The sequence below is a fragment of the Lygodium microphyllum genome, chromosome 30 (genome assembly GCF_053477565.2).
Source record: "Lygodium microphyllum isolate KBCC chromosome 30, Lygodium_microphyllum_v1.1.10, whole genome shotgun sequence".
Classification (NCBI taxonomy): Eukaryota; Viridiplantae; Streptophyta; class Polypodiopsida; order Schizaeales; family Lygodiaceae; genus Lygodium; species Lygodium microphyllum.
In genome coordinates, this window is record NC_141164.1 from 117243062 (window position 1) to 117262629 (window position 19568).

The 19568-nt window shown below is 41.7% G+C and overlaps 1 protein-coding gene across 4 annotated transcripts in view; it reads right to left on the bottom strand.

The window, feature by feature from the left end:
- ISI1 (binding protein) overlaps window positions 1–19568 on the bottom strand; it is a 111257-nt gene that overhangs the window by 52318 nt on the left and 39371 nt on the right. For all 4 annotated transcript variants that reach the window (XM_087672728.1, XM_087672727.1, XM_087672730.1 and 1 more), the window contains exon 2: window positions 12135–12343. In XM_087672728.1, coding sequence (XP_087528854.1) covers window positions 12135–12343 — 209 coding nt within the window. The remainder of the gene's footprint in view (window positions 1–12134; window positions 12344–19568) is intronic.

Consider the following 19568-nt stretch of genomic DNA (forward strand, 5'->3'; position numbering starts at 1 on the left):
GTTAGCAGATACATGGCAAACCCCGATAAAAAGCATTGGGAAGCAGTGAAATATATTATGAGATACCTCAAAGGCACATAGAAGTTGTGTATTTGCTTTGGAGAGCAGAAGGCATCTGTCGTTAGCTTTACGGATGCAGACTATGCTGGTCATGCGGAGTCCAAAAAGTCCACTTTCGGGTATGTGTTTACTTTCACGGGAGGAGCAGACTCTTGGATCTCTAGGCTACAAAAGTGCGTTGCATTGTCTACTACAAAGGCAAAGTATGTGGCTACCACTAAGGCATGCAAGGAGGCTTTATGGCTTTTACGTCTGGTGGGAGAGCTTGGCATTACAGAGTTACATGTTCTCCATTGTGATAGACAGAGTGCTATCATGCTAGCACGCAATCTCGTCTTTCATGCGAATACAAAGCACATACAGGTGAAATACCACTTCATTAGAGATGTACTTGACAGCAAGAGCATTGAGATTGTCAAAGTGCATACAGATGATAATCCTGCAGACCTTCTCACAAAGGGTCTTCCAGCAGAGCGGTTTGCTCATTGCCGACAAAAAATGGAAGTTGGATAGATATATATATTTCAACTTTGTACATGCCTAGACTTAGCTGATTCTTTTCTCCTCTTAAGGCACATTGCCTTTAGGTGGGAGGTTGTTGGGAATAAAGGCCCACGTGCCTTTTAAATGTGCTCGGGTGTGAATACACCCTTAGCACTTGTACTTTCATACATATATCTATCTAAAAACCTAAAGTGGTACACTCGTCATTGTACCCAAAAATCGTGTTCACTCTCCTGATTACTCTACATTTTCTCACTCTCACTCTCTCTGTTGCTAGCAAGGACTGAGTGTCTCGATCTTCGCACTCCCCGTCACTTCAATGCCACAGGATATGTCTACCGAAATTCAGCCTAAGATTAAGGAGCTGGATAAGATTTTGATACCCGAGCAGATTTTGACACATAAGGTAATAAAGGTTAAAGGAAAAGTTTCCAAGAGATACTTGGTGAAATTTTAAAATTATTCACCAATAGATGCCAAATGGATGGAAGAAGATGACTTGGAAGACCATCCTCACTTGTTGCAACTTTACCTAGACACCTTTCAGTTAGAGCTGAATTTTAGTTCGAGCTTAGTTAGAAGCAGACTAAGGGTCCGAAGTATTGTCTGGTGCTCAAGAGGGAGATAACACTTCCACTCCTCCAGTTATGGACTGCTCTCATATACAGTGGATCTCGGATAGATTCAGCATGAATCCAAGGTACTATGCTGACAATATGTTTGCCATGAGGTCACTACTTAGTGTATTAGTCACTTTGTGATGTATGCAAATGGGTATGAGTTTCACACAGGCACTGAAACTATACTTTTGTATCAACTTATGATTAATTTGGCATGAATTTTGCCTCAATTTTGAGACAAAAGTTCTGATCAGCTTAGTTTTTAATCAGTTTAAGAAATTTATGGTCACTTTTGGGATCAGTTTTTGCATTGATTATTGGTCACTTTTCACAAATGAGTTTGTGATTAGTTTTGGGTTACATTTGTAGTAGCTTGTGATCAGTTCTCAGATCAACAAGTATTCAGTTTATGATCAAATTATGCTCAGTTTTCAATGGTTTACAGCCGGTTCCATGGACAACAACATCTTAGTAAATGCCATTGATAGTTCAGCCATGGTTTATGCTAAATTGATGCTTTTCTATGGTTGATAGTCAAAACACTTGAGAAACATGAGTTATGGATGCATTCAATGAGTTTCTAGCAACAACATTGAATTGATTTTCAGTTTTATGTTATGTATATGATGGCTGAAAATTTTCAACAGGTTTGGGGCATGTAGCATGGTTGGACGACAGTGCACAATGTTATGAGTGTGATACTTTATGGAAATTCCAGTGCAATATACTTTTCCTTTAGCACAATGCAATGCAATCGAGGGCGATTGCAAGGATTTCAAGGGAAAGGTCTGTCATGGGGATGTGAAATTTTGAGATGCTTTAATCTTGCTCATAACATTTAATTAAGTTATTAGTCAAATATGCAAGGTTGTTTAGCACGTGATGCACATGTGCAGTTATTTCATGGTAATAAGCCAAGGACCCCAAGGATGCAGTGGATGTCAAAGGAAAAAGTTGTGATAAGTTATGCCAACTAGGCTTTGGGGGTCAATTGGTATCAATTTTGACCCTAGGATAGTTATTTGGCCAATAAGTGTTGCTAGTAACAATAGGGCCTAGCCAATTTAATTATGGATGGGCATATTTAATTTTGGGCAAGGTCGAAAAGGCTAAAATTAATTTTCAAGATTATTTAATTCTAAAAATTAATTAAATGACTAGATAATGCTAAAAAGTGGGTTTAGAAGGCTGCCACTTGGCCAAAATGCATGTGCCAACTAAGAAAGTGTTTTTGGGGGCTCGTGGGTCTCAACCATTCAATTAGTTTACAACTTGGGTAGGAGAGAGAGAGAGAGAGAAATGAAATGATATATAAACGTCTACAAAAGACCAAAATGACCTATGAGACCATGAGTTGCAATCATGTGTATGATTGTACAATTGTCTAGGCAAAATATGTAGCACAAAGCAAAATAAGAAAAGAAACTAACTATGGCTATGTGTAAAACATAGAGCTCTATCTAGTAACAATGAGCTCCAAATGGTACAATCTCATGTGTGTATGGAGAGCCTAGCTCTAGCCCAAGCAATAACCCCCTGTATCTACCTATGAAGGTGTCGTTAGTGTCTGTGTTGAGGCCTAGGATGTTTGGATCGGCTAAGCTGATGAACGGCTCAATCAATCAGTACTCCTTGTCTGTGTGTGGACTGTGGCGGTGAGAGAGACTCTCGTGTGGACTGTGATTGTAACTGTAATGAAGTCTTCTAAGTCTCCTTTGCAAAGAAGTCTATATGAGTTGCCTCTATGGAGGGTCTCGGTATCCTGGAGCAACTCTACTCTTGAGGTGCATGTCACGAAGCCGTCGTATCTCAAGAAGAAAGAGGCCAAGGCGTCGCTAATCGGTAAAATCCATGATTCTGGATAGTGGTCCAAATCCGTCTCTAAAGAGAGAGTGGAAACGACCACAGACCTCATAATTCGCTGGGCAGCGGCAGATATAAAGCTCCTCTGTCTCTGGCTCTAATTGGCATATCTGGCATATGCGCTCCTCTGATGGGATGGATCTATATCTACCAGTCTCAATCTCTAGCTGATGTGAGGAGATGCGCAACTGGCCAATAGTACATCTGATCCCATGGGAAAGGTGGGTGTCCATGTATCTCAGGCGAGCAACAAATCCATCATCTGCAGTATGAAGGAAATGCCCGTGGTAGAAAGCCATCTTTGTCCCTAGCTCTTGCCCTGGTATCAACCATGTCCGCATGATATCCAACTGGGAAAGATCCATCCTGATGATCTTGTAAATCTCTAACCTGCTCAGATCAACAGATAGTGCATCAAGGGAGTACTGGAAGGGGGATAACTTGTCCATTCTAAAGCGATGCAACTCAAACCAGGCCGACATCTGTGCATACCAACATGAAGTATCATCCTCTCTGGCAAGCTGCCTAGAGGACTCAAGGGCCAACCGTGCATACATGTGTCTAGGTAAGTCTCATAGACTATGTATGTATGCAACCGATCGGCTGAGGGCCTCTATCACAATCGGTGTAGCTGCTAGCTCGGCTCTGATGATCTCATGTGGCACTGAGGCCTTACATCTGATCATCGTGGATTTCATGGACACTAGGGGTTTCTCCATCGACCTCCATCCATCATAAGTACGCCCTGATCTGCTACCATGGTCGAGACTGGGCCCCCATATCTCTACTCCATAAAGTAGTGTGGATGTGACTAGTGTATCGAAGAGCCATAGCTTGGCGCGGGGTTCTTGGAATTGCACCTGTGAGCACATCCTCTCCAAACCACCTAGTGCTATGTATCCACAAGTCAGTCTAGTGTCTGTTGCCTCTCGTATAGAAAAGGTGGGCCCTGTGAATAAGACTCCCAAGTATGTATAAAAATCCACATACTCCAACTCCTCAGATCCATATGTGAATTTAGATGCTGATCTCTTGGCCCACTGTGGTGTAGTATTAAATACCATCACCTTGGTTTTATCAAGGTTCACTGAAAGCCCACTGTCCAAAGTATAGAAGTGTAATGCATCTAAGTGTCTCTGTAGACTCTCTGAAAAGTCAACTATGAATACAATGTCATCTGCATACAATAGGAGAGGTATCCAAGTGCTAGCTAGTGGAGCTCCTCATTCTCCTTCATGTGAAATATAATCAACAATCCCATCAATGTACAGGCCAAATAATATCGGAGAGAGGAGACATCCCTGCTTCACCCCAATGGTGGAGTAAATATATGCCGAAAGGCCCTCAGGTGTCCCGACTCTGCCCACAACTCTCTCATACAGTGCCAAAATACCCCAACTGAGCTCTTTCGGTACTCCCATGTCATGCAATCTATGTATCAGCCTGTCTCTCGGTACTGTGTCAAAGGCTTTGCGGATGTCCACAAAGCAGCAGTAGGTCCGTCGGCCATGGCCCCTTCCCTCCTCAATGATCGCTCTAAGTGTGAGGATGTGATCCAATGTGGAGAAGCCTCTCCTAAAGCCAGCCTATCCCTATGCTCTAAGACCCCACACCTCTGCCCACCTACTTAACTCATGCTCAAGGATGGAAGCATATAATCAGAGAACAGCAATTTGCTACAAAAGACAACCATCTGGGGGCCTCAACAGGCAAGTGACAATAGGAAGTCACCTTCTAGGGGCTAGCAATAGCATTGCTAATCAAGTGACAGCATTTTGAAGGTGTCTGGCAGTTGATGACTACATTAAATGCACACTCGAGCAGGCAGTAAGCAGAATTTAGGGTTTTCTTGAGAAGAAAATCAAACTTCTCTCATCTTGGCTTTCTCTCATCTTCTCCAATCCATTCTTACGAGAGCTTGACATTTCTCAGCCATTTTGAGCAGATCTCAGTCAAATTTGGTAGACAACAGAGAGATCTCTACTGTAGAATCTAAATTTTCAGAAAAAATTAGTGCCAACAAGAGAAGGCATCATACACTAAAATCAGCACTTGAAATTCATGGAATTGACAAGGATTTCAGATGCCATGCCATCCATTGTGAATTGGGGCAATATTTGGCCAGTTCGTGGCTCAATTTGTGTAATTCCTAGGTGAAAATCAAGGGGCAATTAGCCCAAATTGCTTACTGATTGTATGTATAGCAAGGAGCTTTTGGATCATCAAAGGAGATTATGGAATCTCAACTTGTATTCAATCCATTAGCAATTTAAGTTAAAGAAATACCAAAAGGAGCGCCAATTTTGGGGCCAACTGGGTGTCTATTGTCCAAGATTATCAAGGTAAATTGTGCACTTCAATTTATGTGTATTTGCTAATTGCTGTAATTAAGTGCTTAATCAAGGAATTACCACCCTCTCCAAGAAGAAATGTTGGTTGTAGAGATCACATAGCTTCTTCCATACTTCATAAGCACCACCACTTGTATCCTTGACATGACGTAAAAATGACTTTGACAAGGTAAGCATGATCTTGGACTTGGCGAGATCATCTAGCTCCAACCAACCATCTCCATCCATAGTTGCAAGGTTTATGCCCTTCAGATGGATGGGTTTATCTACTTTTTTTGCACCAAGACATTATGTATCTGCTCCTTCCAATATGCAAAGTTCATCACATAAAGCTTATAGGTTCATTCATTGATGATGAAGCCATAATGGCACTTCCAAAAATTAATTTAGTAGAGGCTGACAATCTCAATGCAAGAGAGATATCTAGTCAGCACTTGGCACCTTGCCCACAGAATCTCTACACAATTTCAGCGTAAAACTACCATCAAAACAGTCATTAAGCTGAGCCAAAATGTCACTATCAATGGCTGCTCACACTGTCAATACACCAGAGAATCACTGTATTGCATGAGATGCATGCTAATCCACATCTTGGGGTATAGCATACTCACAACTCCTACTACATGAGCAATATCAAGTCTAGTGGCAACCGTAGCATACATAAGTGACCCACAAGCTGAAGCATAGGGAATACCCTCATAGTATTGGCTGCCTTATCATCTTTTGGGCAATCTACTTTGCTAAGCTTCGTGTACGGTGGTAATTGCACACCAAGAGGCTTAACAACAACCATAGAAAACCTATAAATTACTATGTTGATGTACTTTTCTTGTGAGAGAAATAAGAGCTGCTGCTCTCTATCTCTCATTACACGCATGCCCAAAATGTATTCAACTGCACCCAAATCCTTCATGGAGAAGGCTCAATTCAACTGTCTTTTCAATGCATTAATCTAGCTCTTATGCTTACTAAAAATAAGCATATCATCCACATAAAGAACAAGAATAATAAGGCTTCCATCATCAACCTTCTTTGTATATAAGTAGTAATCCGCATTGCTTCTCTTCAACCCATGTGAGAACATGAAAGCATCAAATTTCTTATAACACCATCTAGGAGCCTACTTTAGACCATACAAGCTTCTCTTAAGCCTACACACCAAATGCTCATTTCCTAGTATAACAAAGCCTTCTAGCTGCTTCATGTACAGCTCTTCTTCTAAATCACCATGCAAAAATATAATTCTAACATCCATCCGATCAAGCTCCAAATTCATAGATGCTACAATGGCAAACAATACACACAGAGTGGTCATCTTGACAACAGGTGAAAACACTTCCTGAAAGTCAATCTCCTCTTCCTATGTATAACCCTTAGCCACAAGCCTGGCTTTGTATTTGGATTTGCCATCTATACACTTGATCTTATAGACCCATTTGTTAGAAATGGCTTTCCTATCTTTGGGCAATGGGACCAAATCCCAAGTATCATTCTGATACAAAGATTTTACTTCTTCTTGCATAGCTAGCTCCCACTTTTTCTTTAACTCACAAGATTGTGTCTCTTTGTATATGAGAGGCTCACCCTCATCTATGAGTAAAATGCGGTCCAAAGAGGAAACCTATAGGTCTTCTGATAGATGTAGACCTCACCCAATGATCTGTATTCTCGGGCAATGGGTCTACATCCAAAGGAATGTCAACAACCTCATTATTTGGCTGCTAAACTACATTTTCAGGCTACTGTATACTGATTATGCTGCCCAAGCTGATTTTCAACATCCCTTTGCTTCCTATTTTCATTTGGCTCAATAATGACACACTGATCATCAAAACCAGTATCAAATGGGGCTCAATTTTCAATGGCTGATGGCTGTTCAAGTGGTTGATCGTGCTGAAATTTCACTTTCTTCTTATCTAAGTCACTAGATGTGGCATTTTTCAGCAGCTTTGATTCATTAAATACTGCATCTTGGCTGCAAATTACCTTTTCATGCTTGAAATCCAAACTCTTTAACCCATTTCACCTTCATCTCCATAATCCATGAAGATGCTTCTAATGGATTTCAGGTGAAGTTTGGTTCTACTATCAATAGGTACATGTACATAGCATTCACAATCAAAGACCCGTGAGTGGTCATATGAAGCAGGTTTGCCAAACCAAACCTCTTCAGGGATGCCACCATCAAGTACACGATATGGAGATCGGTTGCAAATATGCACTATGGTTTTAAGTACCTTCCCCCATAACAATCGCCAGGAATTAGTTATGGACAATATGCACCGAATCTTCTTACACAAAGTGTGATTCATCTACTCAACCATGCCATTAGATAATGGATTATAAGCGGCAATGAGCTTCCGTTTGATCTTGTTTACATCACAAAACTAATTGAATTCTTTTTATATACACTCTCCCCCATTATCTGTTCTTATGCACTTTGGTTTTAAACCCTTTTGAGTGCTAACAAACACACAAAACTTTTTAAAAACGTCCAATGTCTCACTTTTCTACTTAAGCAAGTAAACCCATAGCTTTCTAGAGTGGTCATCAATAAAAGACACGAAATAACAAAAACCACTATGAGGTTTAGTACATACATGAAAATGGACTGAATCCAAAATGCATACCTTTCTAGAGACTCCATGAGAGTATGAACTCTTTATATGTTTTACCAAAATACAATCATCACAAAAGTCAAGCTTTGAATCTTTCACACCAACTCTTCCAAGTGAAGAGAGTGCATGCAAACCCTTTTAGTTCATGTGTCCAAGACACTTGTGCCATAGCTCCATGTGTGACTGCACTTCTGCAACTGCAACAAACTTTCAAGGAAGTGCCTTGCAATGCAGATACAAAGTTCCTTTTTTACTGCCTCTAGTGACAAGCATGGATCATTTCTACATCTTCCACATTTCACCACCAAAAATAGTAAAGTCACCCCTCTTGCCTAATTGCCCAATTAAAAGTAAACTCTTCTTGATGCCAGGTACATACCTAACATCATGAAGAATCAATTCCTGGCCATTTTCAAGAGCTAGGTGTATGGTGTCAACTCCCTCTATGTCACATGCATAGTTATTCCCTAGGTATACTTTCCCAAGGTGACCTACTGCATAAGAAGAGAAACACTCCAAAGACGGAGTTACATGAAATGAAGCACCATTGTTAGTAATCCACGATTGTAACAAGCCATCATGAGCAAAGAACAAGGCATCTATCACATCCTTTTAAGTGATATACATGTCTTCTATTGTCATAGCATGTGAATCTGAAGATACAACCACCAAATCTGCAGTATCTTCATTTTCTTCAATCTCTTCAATGACAACCATAGATACCACATTTACCTTCTCTATTTCTATAGGAATAGAGCTGTTATCTTTCTCATTCTTTTTTCCTTTTGGATTTATCTACTTTTTGTGTTCTTGTTCCTTTTTAAAATACCTGCAATCAAGCTTTTTATGCCCTTTGCATCCACGCTGGTAGCATGTGACATCTTGCTGTTTTTCCTTGCTTTTGCTGCGATTTTTGTGTTTATTTGCAATATTTGACTTTTTTTCGGTTCTTCCTCTTACATTATAGGCTGATTCACTCTCTTGCCCCCACTTGTCTTGCATCTAATCTCATCATTGAGAATAGAACCACACACACCATCAAAATTCCAGTCGGGGTTGTTGCTCAAAGAGACAACCAATGCTTCCCATGAATCTGATAAAGTCATGAGCAAGAAGATAGCCTTCAACTTGGGATCAAAAGGCGACAAGTCTACATCCTGTAAATTGACTCAAAATCCCAGTAAATGCATTCAAATGCTCTGAGGTGGGCTTGGACTCATCAAGCTCCAAGTTAGCCAACTTCCGCATGAGACAGACCTGATTGACAAGAGTCGTATTCTCATATGAAGCTTTGAGTTTCACCCAAACTTCACGTGCACTGGAGAGTTTCTTAATACCAACCAAGTTATCCTCTGTGAGGTCTGCCATTATGATGTAAGCAATGGCCTTCTTATTCATCTTAGCTTATTCCTCATCTAACAAAGCAACAATTTTTTCTTGTTCCAAAGCATTATCACAATCCTTCATAAAGAGAGGATACCCTGCATATGATCTTTTCAAAGATCGAAGCCGTTGCCATGAAATTTCCGAATCTCGAAAAGACTCTCTGTCAAAAGTGGATGCACTGTCAGCCATTTTCAACAATAATTTCTGCAATGAAGGGTTGAATGCTGTCAGCCAATAGCAAGGTTGTGAATATAACAAGTACACAAAATGCACTTACAAAGGTGCTCAAGAAGCAAATAATTTGCTGCAATTTCAGTCCAAATACAGCATATACAGGCACAAAATGTGATATGTATACATAAAAGACAACTCCCACTTCAATAATACATCACCATGATGCCCATATGCAACAACCCAAGTGCTGTATATACCACTGTTTCACTGCACAATGAGCATTCAGTAATACATGTACTAAAGGAAGCTGCCTTTTGACAACATTTGATACATCCCAAGTAAGAATTTCTCCCACTCAACAATGAATCTGCTGTTATTTTATTGCCAAAGCATGAATCAGCGCAAAATACATCACCGATGTGAACAGTCCCAAAATTTCTCCGACAAATCTGTCCCAATTGTATTAATACAGGTTCCCAAGTGCCAAACAAGGGCAAATGTTGCAGAAATTTAACAAATTCTGCAAAAGCCCCAAATTTCTCAGGTCTAGATGTGCACCAATGTCAGCAAATTCAACTCAGCTGAGCAAAATTTCACCGATACATGAAAAGCCCCAAATGTTCCAAAGCCAATGTGTACAATCTCTGCAAGTTTCGGGTCAAATGTCACTGCACAAGCATTCACTGTGCAAAATCAGAGAAAATCCCATAAGGGCTAACTGCTGTAGTGTCCAGAGATTGCTCCAGATTTAATGAATGTCAGTCCAGAACTCACAGCAGGAATGCCGTGTCACCACAGGAGGGCCTGACAGCTATCGCACTATTCCAGAAGGTACTGCCAGCTTTCTTCTGTCTGATTTTAGGGTTTCAGACTGTCCATCTGAGTAAAAATGACTTTGCGACTGCCTGCCTGAGCAGAAAACGACTTGCACCTACCTGCCTGAGCAAAAGCGACATACACCTGTACCAAATTTAGGGTTTATGGCCTGTCGATTGACAGTCCGGCACACACGTGACCCAGAAAGTGACAACCTGATGATTTTCTTGCGCCAAATGAGCTAATCTGACTCGCACAAATGCCTTGACCAAAGCTCTGATACCGCTTTGAAGGGGGTGTGCCCAGCAGGAGTGCTGTGTGTACAACAGTAGAGAGTGCAGAGAGAGCACAAACGTGAGTAGGGTGTGTACCAGTGTGGTACACACAAAGAATAAAAGAATGTATTTATCCTTAGGGTACGATACACTTACACTCATAAGGGTGCATTCACATGTACAAGTAAATATATACACAGGAAGCATAACAAAGGGTCTTTACACCCAACACTGCAAAACATCACCTATCAATAGTTGTTTGCGGCACTTTCTGCCTGCAAATGCATCGCCTGTTACCCAGAACTGCTTACCACCTGCTGGTCTGCTGCTAGCAGCTACTACTCTAGCCTACTTCCAGAATGTTATCTGCTGCCTCTGTTGTTGAGAAATTGCAGCAATATTACTGCTCCTAGTCACCGAAAGTGGCAGCAATAATTTGCTCTTCCCTACTGCAGACAACAGTGGACAGCAGCTCACTTACTACTGAAAACTCCTGCTGTTGCTGCACCATTGAGAGTGCTCTCTATCAGCGTCAATTGGATCGATGTGAAACCACGGCTCTGATACCAGTTGAAGGATCCAAATGTGCAGAGAAACAAATAGAAGAGGGTAAGAGAGAGAAGAGATGAGACAAGAGCACAATCTTGGGGGAATGCTATCAACTACTGTCTTCCCTTGCCAAGCTTTAGACGTCTTGTGATGCTGCCACAGCAATTGCTTCTTTGACGCAGTGCTTCCAACTAAGGTGCTTCTGTTTAGACTCTCCAACACAATTTTATGAGATCATAGAGAAAATGGAAGTGGGCAATCATCCTCGCATATTTAAGAACCGAATGGGAGATGACAACTCAAGTAACAGAGAAGACACAAAAAAGACAAGAATGTATAAACCGTTTATTACAAACTGATGCACCAAGCAAGTTCTTTAAGACCCATACAGAAATTGAACAAGGCAATGTGAAATCACCATGGCACTTGATGGATAATGAGACCATAGTGAAATTGATTGTGATAATGTGGGATCATCATGGCATATTATGATCTAATGGAAGAGTTTCAATAGATATACATAAATATGGATATAACTTTCAAAATTATCAATTCAAATTCCGAAGTGAGGGTTATTAGAGGCCCAAGAAATCCAATATAGGTGAATGCTCATTGTTGGTTGCATGTGCACATTGGTATGTCTGCATGAGAGCCTATGAATTTTATAGCAGCATCTACATGTATGATGTTCTAGGCACAAGATCCAAAATGCATTTTTGCTTTAGCGGCTAAGTAGTATAAATCTTTCATAGTTTCTTGGCCAAGATTGCATTGTGGTACTTGCTATCTAATTATTGTCATTAATAAAAGTACCTCTTCCATCATTGCCACTACTACAATGAGGAAAATGTACTACTCAACAACATGAAAAGGAGAGTATATTTAGACACCAAATGAGGAAAAAGACAGCAATATTACCTTTACAGCCATGTGTTGAGATGCAATAAACCTGCTCCCTATATCAAGAAGGCAGCACCCCTCTAAAACTCTCAGTGCAAGAGCAACCTCATAATCAGTCGGCGGACTTACAACTTGTGTTGGCTTCTCGGAACACACAGGATCCTCTAGAAGGATAGCTTGCATCCCCCTTGAAGGCGTCAAACTATGTGCAAATAAAACTGGCACAACTGGAACATAAAGTGGAAAAAGTGTTATCTATTGAAGCTCCTCACCAAGAAAACAATTAGATATGAAGTACAGACACTATAAGTTTCACATCATGTTGGATTTTAAGTGTTGGAAAGCATGGTGATCTAGGGCTCATTAAACTATGGTGGACAAAAAATAAAGCATCCAAGCACGATTACTAACAAACAACTATAGCAGTAGAAAGTCTGACTTCTACTTCACTCGTTGTTATACATGATCTTAGCCTTATTTTGAGACCTTGAATGTTCAAATGTGAGGACGAATTATTTAATAAGCACAAAAACTCTCAAAATGCCAAAGATGACATTAATCTCACTCACATGCATTTTTAACAATATTTATGACCACGTATTGTGATTAGGACATGTGACATAAGTGCTATCTTAAATTCAGACATATCCCTTTTTTCTCAAATAACTAGAGATCAAATTAAAATTTTATGCCACACGAAATTCCATAAAATGATACTTACTAGTTTGACAATGTTCTTTGCATAGTACCATGTGTAACCTGCAAAAACAGTAATTTCTGGCATATGGACCTAATGGCCTACCCCCTATTTTTCAACATACCACCTCTTTCTTCATTCAAATATAGATGAGCCGTCAAAATGAAACACATACTCACACTTGAACTTCCAAATCTATACTACCAAGAATGTGAAAGAACTTAAACTTTTAAAAGTTATACTTCAATATCTTTAATTAAAAATGCTAAACCTAGAACCCCAAGCTCTTGAGCATGATGCCTAGATGCATGGTCAATGAACACTAGACATTGTTAAGAGTTGTGTGGCTCAAAGGCGGGACCAAAGGAGCTATCAAGAGCTGTGTAGCTCAAGGACAAAGTGAAAGGAACATGGAAAATGTGTGTTTCCAAGGTTGAAGTGCAATTTTCAATTAATGTGAAAGTTTCACCCTAGTAAAAAATTGTAATTGTTGGCCATCTAATGGGCTACCCATTGATGCCCTTTGTCCCTTGGTTGGGGGTTCCTAGCTACACTATCTATCACTTAGGATAGCTAAGATAGTATACCTAGCACAAATAGGGCTATGGTTTCATAGGACACTTAGTACAATTTGTCTTAGGGTTTTCTGTTTGAAGATCTTTTATACATTTTAGCATATCATTGTGGACATTGGCACCAATGCACTGGACATTAACCATTGTTAAGAGTTGTGTGGCTCAAAGGCGGGACCAAAGGAGCTGTCAAGAGCTATGTAGCTCAAGGACAAAGTGAAAGAAACTTGGAAAATGTGTATTTCCAAGGTTGAAGTGCAAGTTTCAATCAATGTGAAAGTTTCACCCTAGTAAGAAATTGTATATTGTTGGCCATCTCATGGGCTACCCATTGATGCCCTTTGTCCCTTGGTTTGGGGTTTCTAGCACCACTGCCTATCACTTAGGATAGTTAAGATAGTATACCTAGCATAAATAGGGCTATGGTTTCATAGGACACAGTACAATTTGTCATAGGGTTTTCTATTTGAAGATCTTTTATACATTTTAACATATCATTGTGGACATTAGTACCAACGCAATTCATTACATTTCGATCCATTCACTTGAGTACACCCATGTTGAGAAACCACAATTCACACACTTCATTTAGGGTTTCACATTGACAACCCCAAAAAGGACTGGTGTGCACATTTTGGCCACTTTTTCAATGGGTTCCCACACAATGGTGTGCCACCCTAGACAACTTATGCCTATAAATAGGCAATCACTTCATTCATTCTTCACCACTCTCTTCAATCATTCTTCACAACCTTCTTCAGTCACCACCACCACTTCCCTTCTCTCACCAGCCCCTTCCACTGCCCTCACACCCCTTAAGGAGCACATTGCAGTTCATGGCTCATGGCTACCTTCATCCTTCCTCTTTTGCTTCAAGTGCCCTATTCCTTCATCAGGCCTTGCATTTGGAGCATCTTCCACTTGGCGTCACCATCGCCTACTTGGCATCAGCACCCTTCTCCTTTAGACTCCACCTTCACCTGCATTTTTCAGTGTGGAGGCCTTCTCCTTGCCTAACATCATCATCTCCAACTTGGCATCAGCATCCTAGCCTCTAGCAATAGTCTCCATCACCAAGCATCAATGATTTTTCATCATTCATCTATCACAAGGGTTGCTAAGACCTACGTTTTTGCAACCTAGCTCCTCTTCCATCACCTCACGTCACTCATTTGTCACAAGGGCTGCTATGACCTGTGTTTTTGCAGCCTAGTTTCTCATTCATCACCTAGCGTCACCCATCTGTCACACAGAGGTTGCAGGGACCCGTGTTTCTGCAACCCAACTCATCCTCCATCATCTAGCATCATCATTATCCACCTGATGTTAGCATATGGGCTACTCTCCTATTGAGAAACCACTTCTTCAGTTTACACAATTCATTTAGGGTTTCATATTGATAGCCCCAAAAAGGGTTGGAACTTGGTGTCCACATTTTGACCACTTTTTCAATGGGCACCCACACAATGGTGTGCCACCCTAGATAGCTTATGTCTATAAATAGGCAATCACTTCATTCATTCACCACTTCTACCACTCTTCAGTCATTCTTTACCCCTCTTCCTCCGTCATTAAACACCCTTCTGTTCTCTCACCAGCCCCTTCCACTACCCTCACACCCCTTCAAGAGGACATTGTGATTCATGGCTCGTGGTTGCCTTCACCCTTCCTCTTCTAGTTCAAACGCCTTGTTCTAGCATCATGCCTTGCATCTGGAGCATCTTCTACCTCGCATCACCATCATCTGCTTGGCATCAGCACCCTTCTCCATCAGGCTCCACCTTCATGCAGGTCCCAGCAACCCTTGTAATACACAAGTGATACCTTGTGATGGAGGAGAAGCCACGCTGCAAAAACGCAAGTCCTAGCAACTCCTATGATAGACGAGTGATGAAATCACTAACGCTCGGAGATGGAGACTGTCACAAGAGGCTAGGATGCTGATGCTAAGCTGGAGATGATGATGCCAAGCAATGAGAAGATCTCCATTAGCTCCTCCTCCATCACTTAGCGTCACTTGTCTATCACAAGGGCTACTGGACATGCGTTTTTGCAGCCTTACTCCTCCTCCATCACCTGGAGTCACTTGTCTCTCACAAAGACTACTAGAACCTGCATTTTTGCAGCCTCGCTCATCTTCCATCATCTGGTATCATCATTATCCACCTGGTGTCAACATCACGGCTACTCTCCTTGCGTTTGATAGCTCCAACACTTTGAAATTTGCATTTTGGTACCCAAATCACTCCTCAGCATCAAAGGACTACGGATCGCTCCCTCGACAGTTGGTGATCATCTTCCATATCTCCGACGGCATCAAAGGACTACGGTTCGCTCCCTTGATAGCTACCCTTCACCTTTGAGTGATTACTTGAATAGCCCACTATCTGCAGGACTGCGTTTCGCTCCCTTCACTGTGCAGATTCCCCACAGGTGCTATCACCTGATTCAAATAGAACAGTGGAGTTATCTCTGAGCTTCGGCTCCGCTATATCAGCTTTTCTTCTCATAGCTTGATTTAGTGTTCTTGTGTTTCAGAGTTTCTCTTCTCTCTCCGTGTTTGGCATACACACTCTGTGTTACTCCCTGCAAACCCTACTGTTTCTCTGCATCATCGCTTATTTTGATATGGTATCAGAGCATACCTATTATTATTTTGACATGGTATCAAAGCATACCTGTTATTTTTGACACGGTATCATAGTATAGGAGCTCAGAGAGATAAAGACCCTATTCATCAGAGAAGGCAAAGATAGGTTGCGAGTTCAACATCATCTACTAATTTCCCCCTTCATTTCCACTGCATCACCAAGAGACAGAGATATGTTTCTCTTTCTCTCCCACCCACCCCCCTTTTACAAGTTGACACTCCAGTGCTATGACTTCTCTCCAAGCCTCGAGCAGATGGATAGACCACTGGGTGCTCCTCTTCTAGAATCACCAAAATCTCCACCGATGCTTGCCGATATGGACCTTTGCTCCCTACTCCGTCGGAGTATATGTCTCTACCCCCAAGCACTTACTGTGCCATCTCTCCCTTTTGGGCCATAGAGTTTACTCTGCACCAACTTTCAAATTTTTATGCTCAAGGCAATAAGATGCATCCAATGTGCACTAAGCCATTTCAAGCCCCAGGAGGATCAACCAGTACCACGGCCTCCTCGTAACCGCTACAATGCGCTACGGAGGTTTCTTCTACTGCTTCTAGGTTTCTACGCAGATTCCCCATAGGTGTTGCCGCCTGATTCAGATAGGACAGTGCAATTATCTTTTGAGCTTCGGGTCCGATGTATCAGCTTTTCTTCTCATAGCATGATTCAGTGCATCATCACCGTGTTCTTATTGTATTTCTGTGTTTCTCTTCTCTCTTAGTGTTTGCTGTATACACACTATGTTACTCCCTATAAACCCTATTGTCTCTCTACATCATCGCTTATTTTGACATGATATCAAAGCATACTTGTGTTTTTTTGACATAGTATCAAAGCATACCTGTTATTTTTTTGACATGGTATCAAAGTATACCTGTTATTTTTTACATCTCCCTACGTTCAATAGCTCCGACACTCTAGGATTTGCGTTTTGCTGCTCAGGTCACTCCCTGGCGAGGACTGCGGTTCGCTCCTTCAACAATTGTCCTTCACCTTCCAGTTGATTACTTCGATAGCCCACTACCCAAAGGACTGTGTTTCGCTCCCTTCACGGTGCAGATTTCCCATAGGTGTTGCCGTTGCCGCTTGATTCAGACGCGACAATGCAGTTATATTCTAAGCTTTGGCTCCACTGTATTAATTTTTCTTCTCATAGAATTATTCAATGCATCATCACCGTGTTCTTGTGTTTCTAAGTTTCTCTTCTTTCTCAATGTTTGCCATACACACTTTGTGTTACTCCTTGCAAACCCTACTATCTCTTTGCATTGTTGCTTATTTTGATATGGTATCAAAGCATACCTATTATTTTTGATATGTTATCAAAGCATAGGAGCTCAGAGAGCTAAAGACCCTATTCATTAGAGAAGACAAAGACAAGTTGTGGGTTCAGCATCATCTATTGATTTTCCCCTTCAATTTCGTTGCATTCCCAGGAGCCAGAGATACCCTTCTTTTCCTCTCCCACCTAACCTCCCCTTATAGGTTGACACTGATGTTATGCCTTCTCCACAGATAGATGGAAAGACCACTGGGTGCTCCTCTTCCGGCATCACCAGCACCCCCACCAATGCTTGCCACAATGGATCTTTGCTCCCTACCCAACCGGAGTATATGTGTCTACCCCCATGCACTTGTTGTGCCACCTCTCCCTTGTGGGCCACGAGTTCATTTTGCACTGGCTTTCAAATTTTTATGCTCAAGGCAATAAGATGCATCTAATGTGCACTAAGCCCTTTTGAGGCACAGGAGGATCGACTGGTACCACGGCCTCCTCACAACCACCCCAATGCACTACAAAGGTTGCTTCTACTTCTTCTAGGTTTTCAAAAATGCCACCTCAACCCCCCATGGTTTTGTAGTCCGCTCCCCCAAGAGAGAGTTATTGTTGGATACCATTCGCTTGATAGTCTACTCCTTCAAGAGACAATGATTGTTCGACACCCTCTATTATTTTGGCTCTGTAGTCAGTCCACCTAGAGACAGTGACTGTTGCCCAACCTGAGCCTCACCTTTTCCCATCCTCGACTACTCACGTTCAAGAGGCCATCTCTAGGAGTTCTTAGATATCTTCAAAATCCCAGATATCTTCTTTGGCACAACCAATGGCACTTTCTTTGTCATAAGATAATTCAGAGTCCATGATCCATGAGTTTTTAGATTGCCTCTCTTGCAAAGGGGGATTCAAAGGGGGATATACTCTCTTTGCCCTCAAAGGGCCTTCTACTTGTTCGGCTTCAGAGGGGGCCCCTGCATCTTCACCCTCTGGGGAGGCACCTCCTCATCATGAAGTTCATCACCCTCCATTTACTCTTTTGGGATGGCTTTCCTCAAGCAATCATTTCTTCTCCTAATACCCATGATCTTTAGAGACCGCCTAGATCGGGGCCTTGGAGGTTCAGCTGCGACTTGGTGATGAGACCTTCACATTCCTTCCAGCATGGAGTTGTGGAGCTAGTGGCTTCTCTCTGTTGGACCAAGAGGGGGCACAGCAGAGAGAGAGAGGGAGGTCGAGCAGGAGTGAGCGTGAGAGCGTAACGGCTGGAGTATGTGAGCAGAGTGAAAGTATGAATCAATAAGAGTGTACCAACAATGTGTTGATACACAAAATAAAATGTATTTATACTTAAGGCACGTAAAGAGTGGGTTCTCATGTACAATGTGTGTGTACTATACACAGAGGTTACCGGGCCTTTATCCCGACCAAGAGGGGGCACGACAAAGAGAGAGAGAGAGAGGGAGATCGAGCAGGAGTGAGCGTGAGTGTGACTGCTGGAGAGAGTATATGAGCAAGGTGAAAGTACTAGTCGATAAGAGTGTACCAACAATGTGTTGGTACACAAAGAATAAAATGTATTTATACTTAGAGCACGTAAAGGGTGCGTTCTCATGTACAATGTGTGTATACTATACACGGAGATTACCGGGCCTTTATCCCAACAACCTCCCACTTAAAGGTCTGATATGAACCTCTAGCTAACCAACTCCCACTAGTCGAATGCAATACTCGTGCTAAGCTTTGCTTAGGCTTTTAGTGAGAACATCTGCAGGGTTATCTTGTGTTTTAATTTTGGTCAATGTAATTTAACCATCTTCCAAAATCTATCTAATGAAGTGATATCGCACATCTATATGCTTGGTGCGTGAATGATACATGGCATTCTTAGCCAGATAGACAGCACTTTGGCTATCACATCCCAAAATTGCAATACCCATAGACATGCCGAGATCATCTACAAGTCTGCTCAATCATATAGCTTCCTTAGAAGCTTCAGTAGTAGCTGATATGTATTCAGCTTCAATGGTACTCAGTGCAACAATGTTCTGCAACCTGGAACACCAAGAAACACCCCTACCAGCAACTGTAAAGATATACCCACTGGTGGACCTACGAGTGTCCAAGTCACCTGCCATGTCTGCATCACAAAACCCTGCAAACTAAGTGCACTCTGCCCATAGGAAATACTTTTTCTTTGTGTACCCTTAAGGTATCGAAGAATACACTTGACAGTCTCCCAATGTGCTTTGCCAG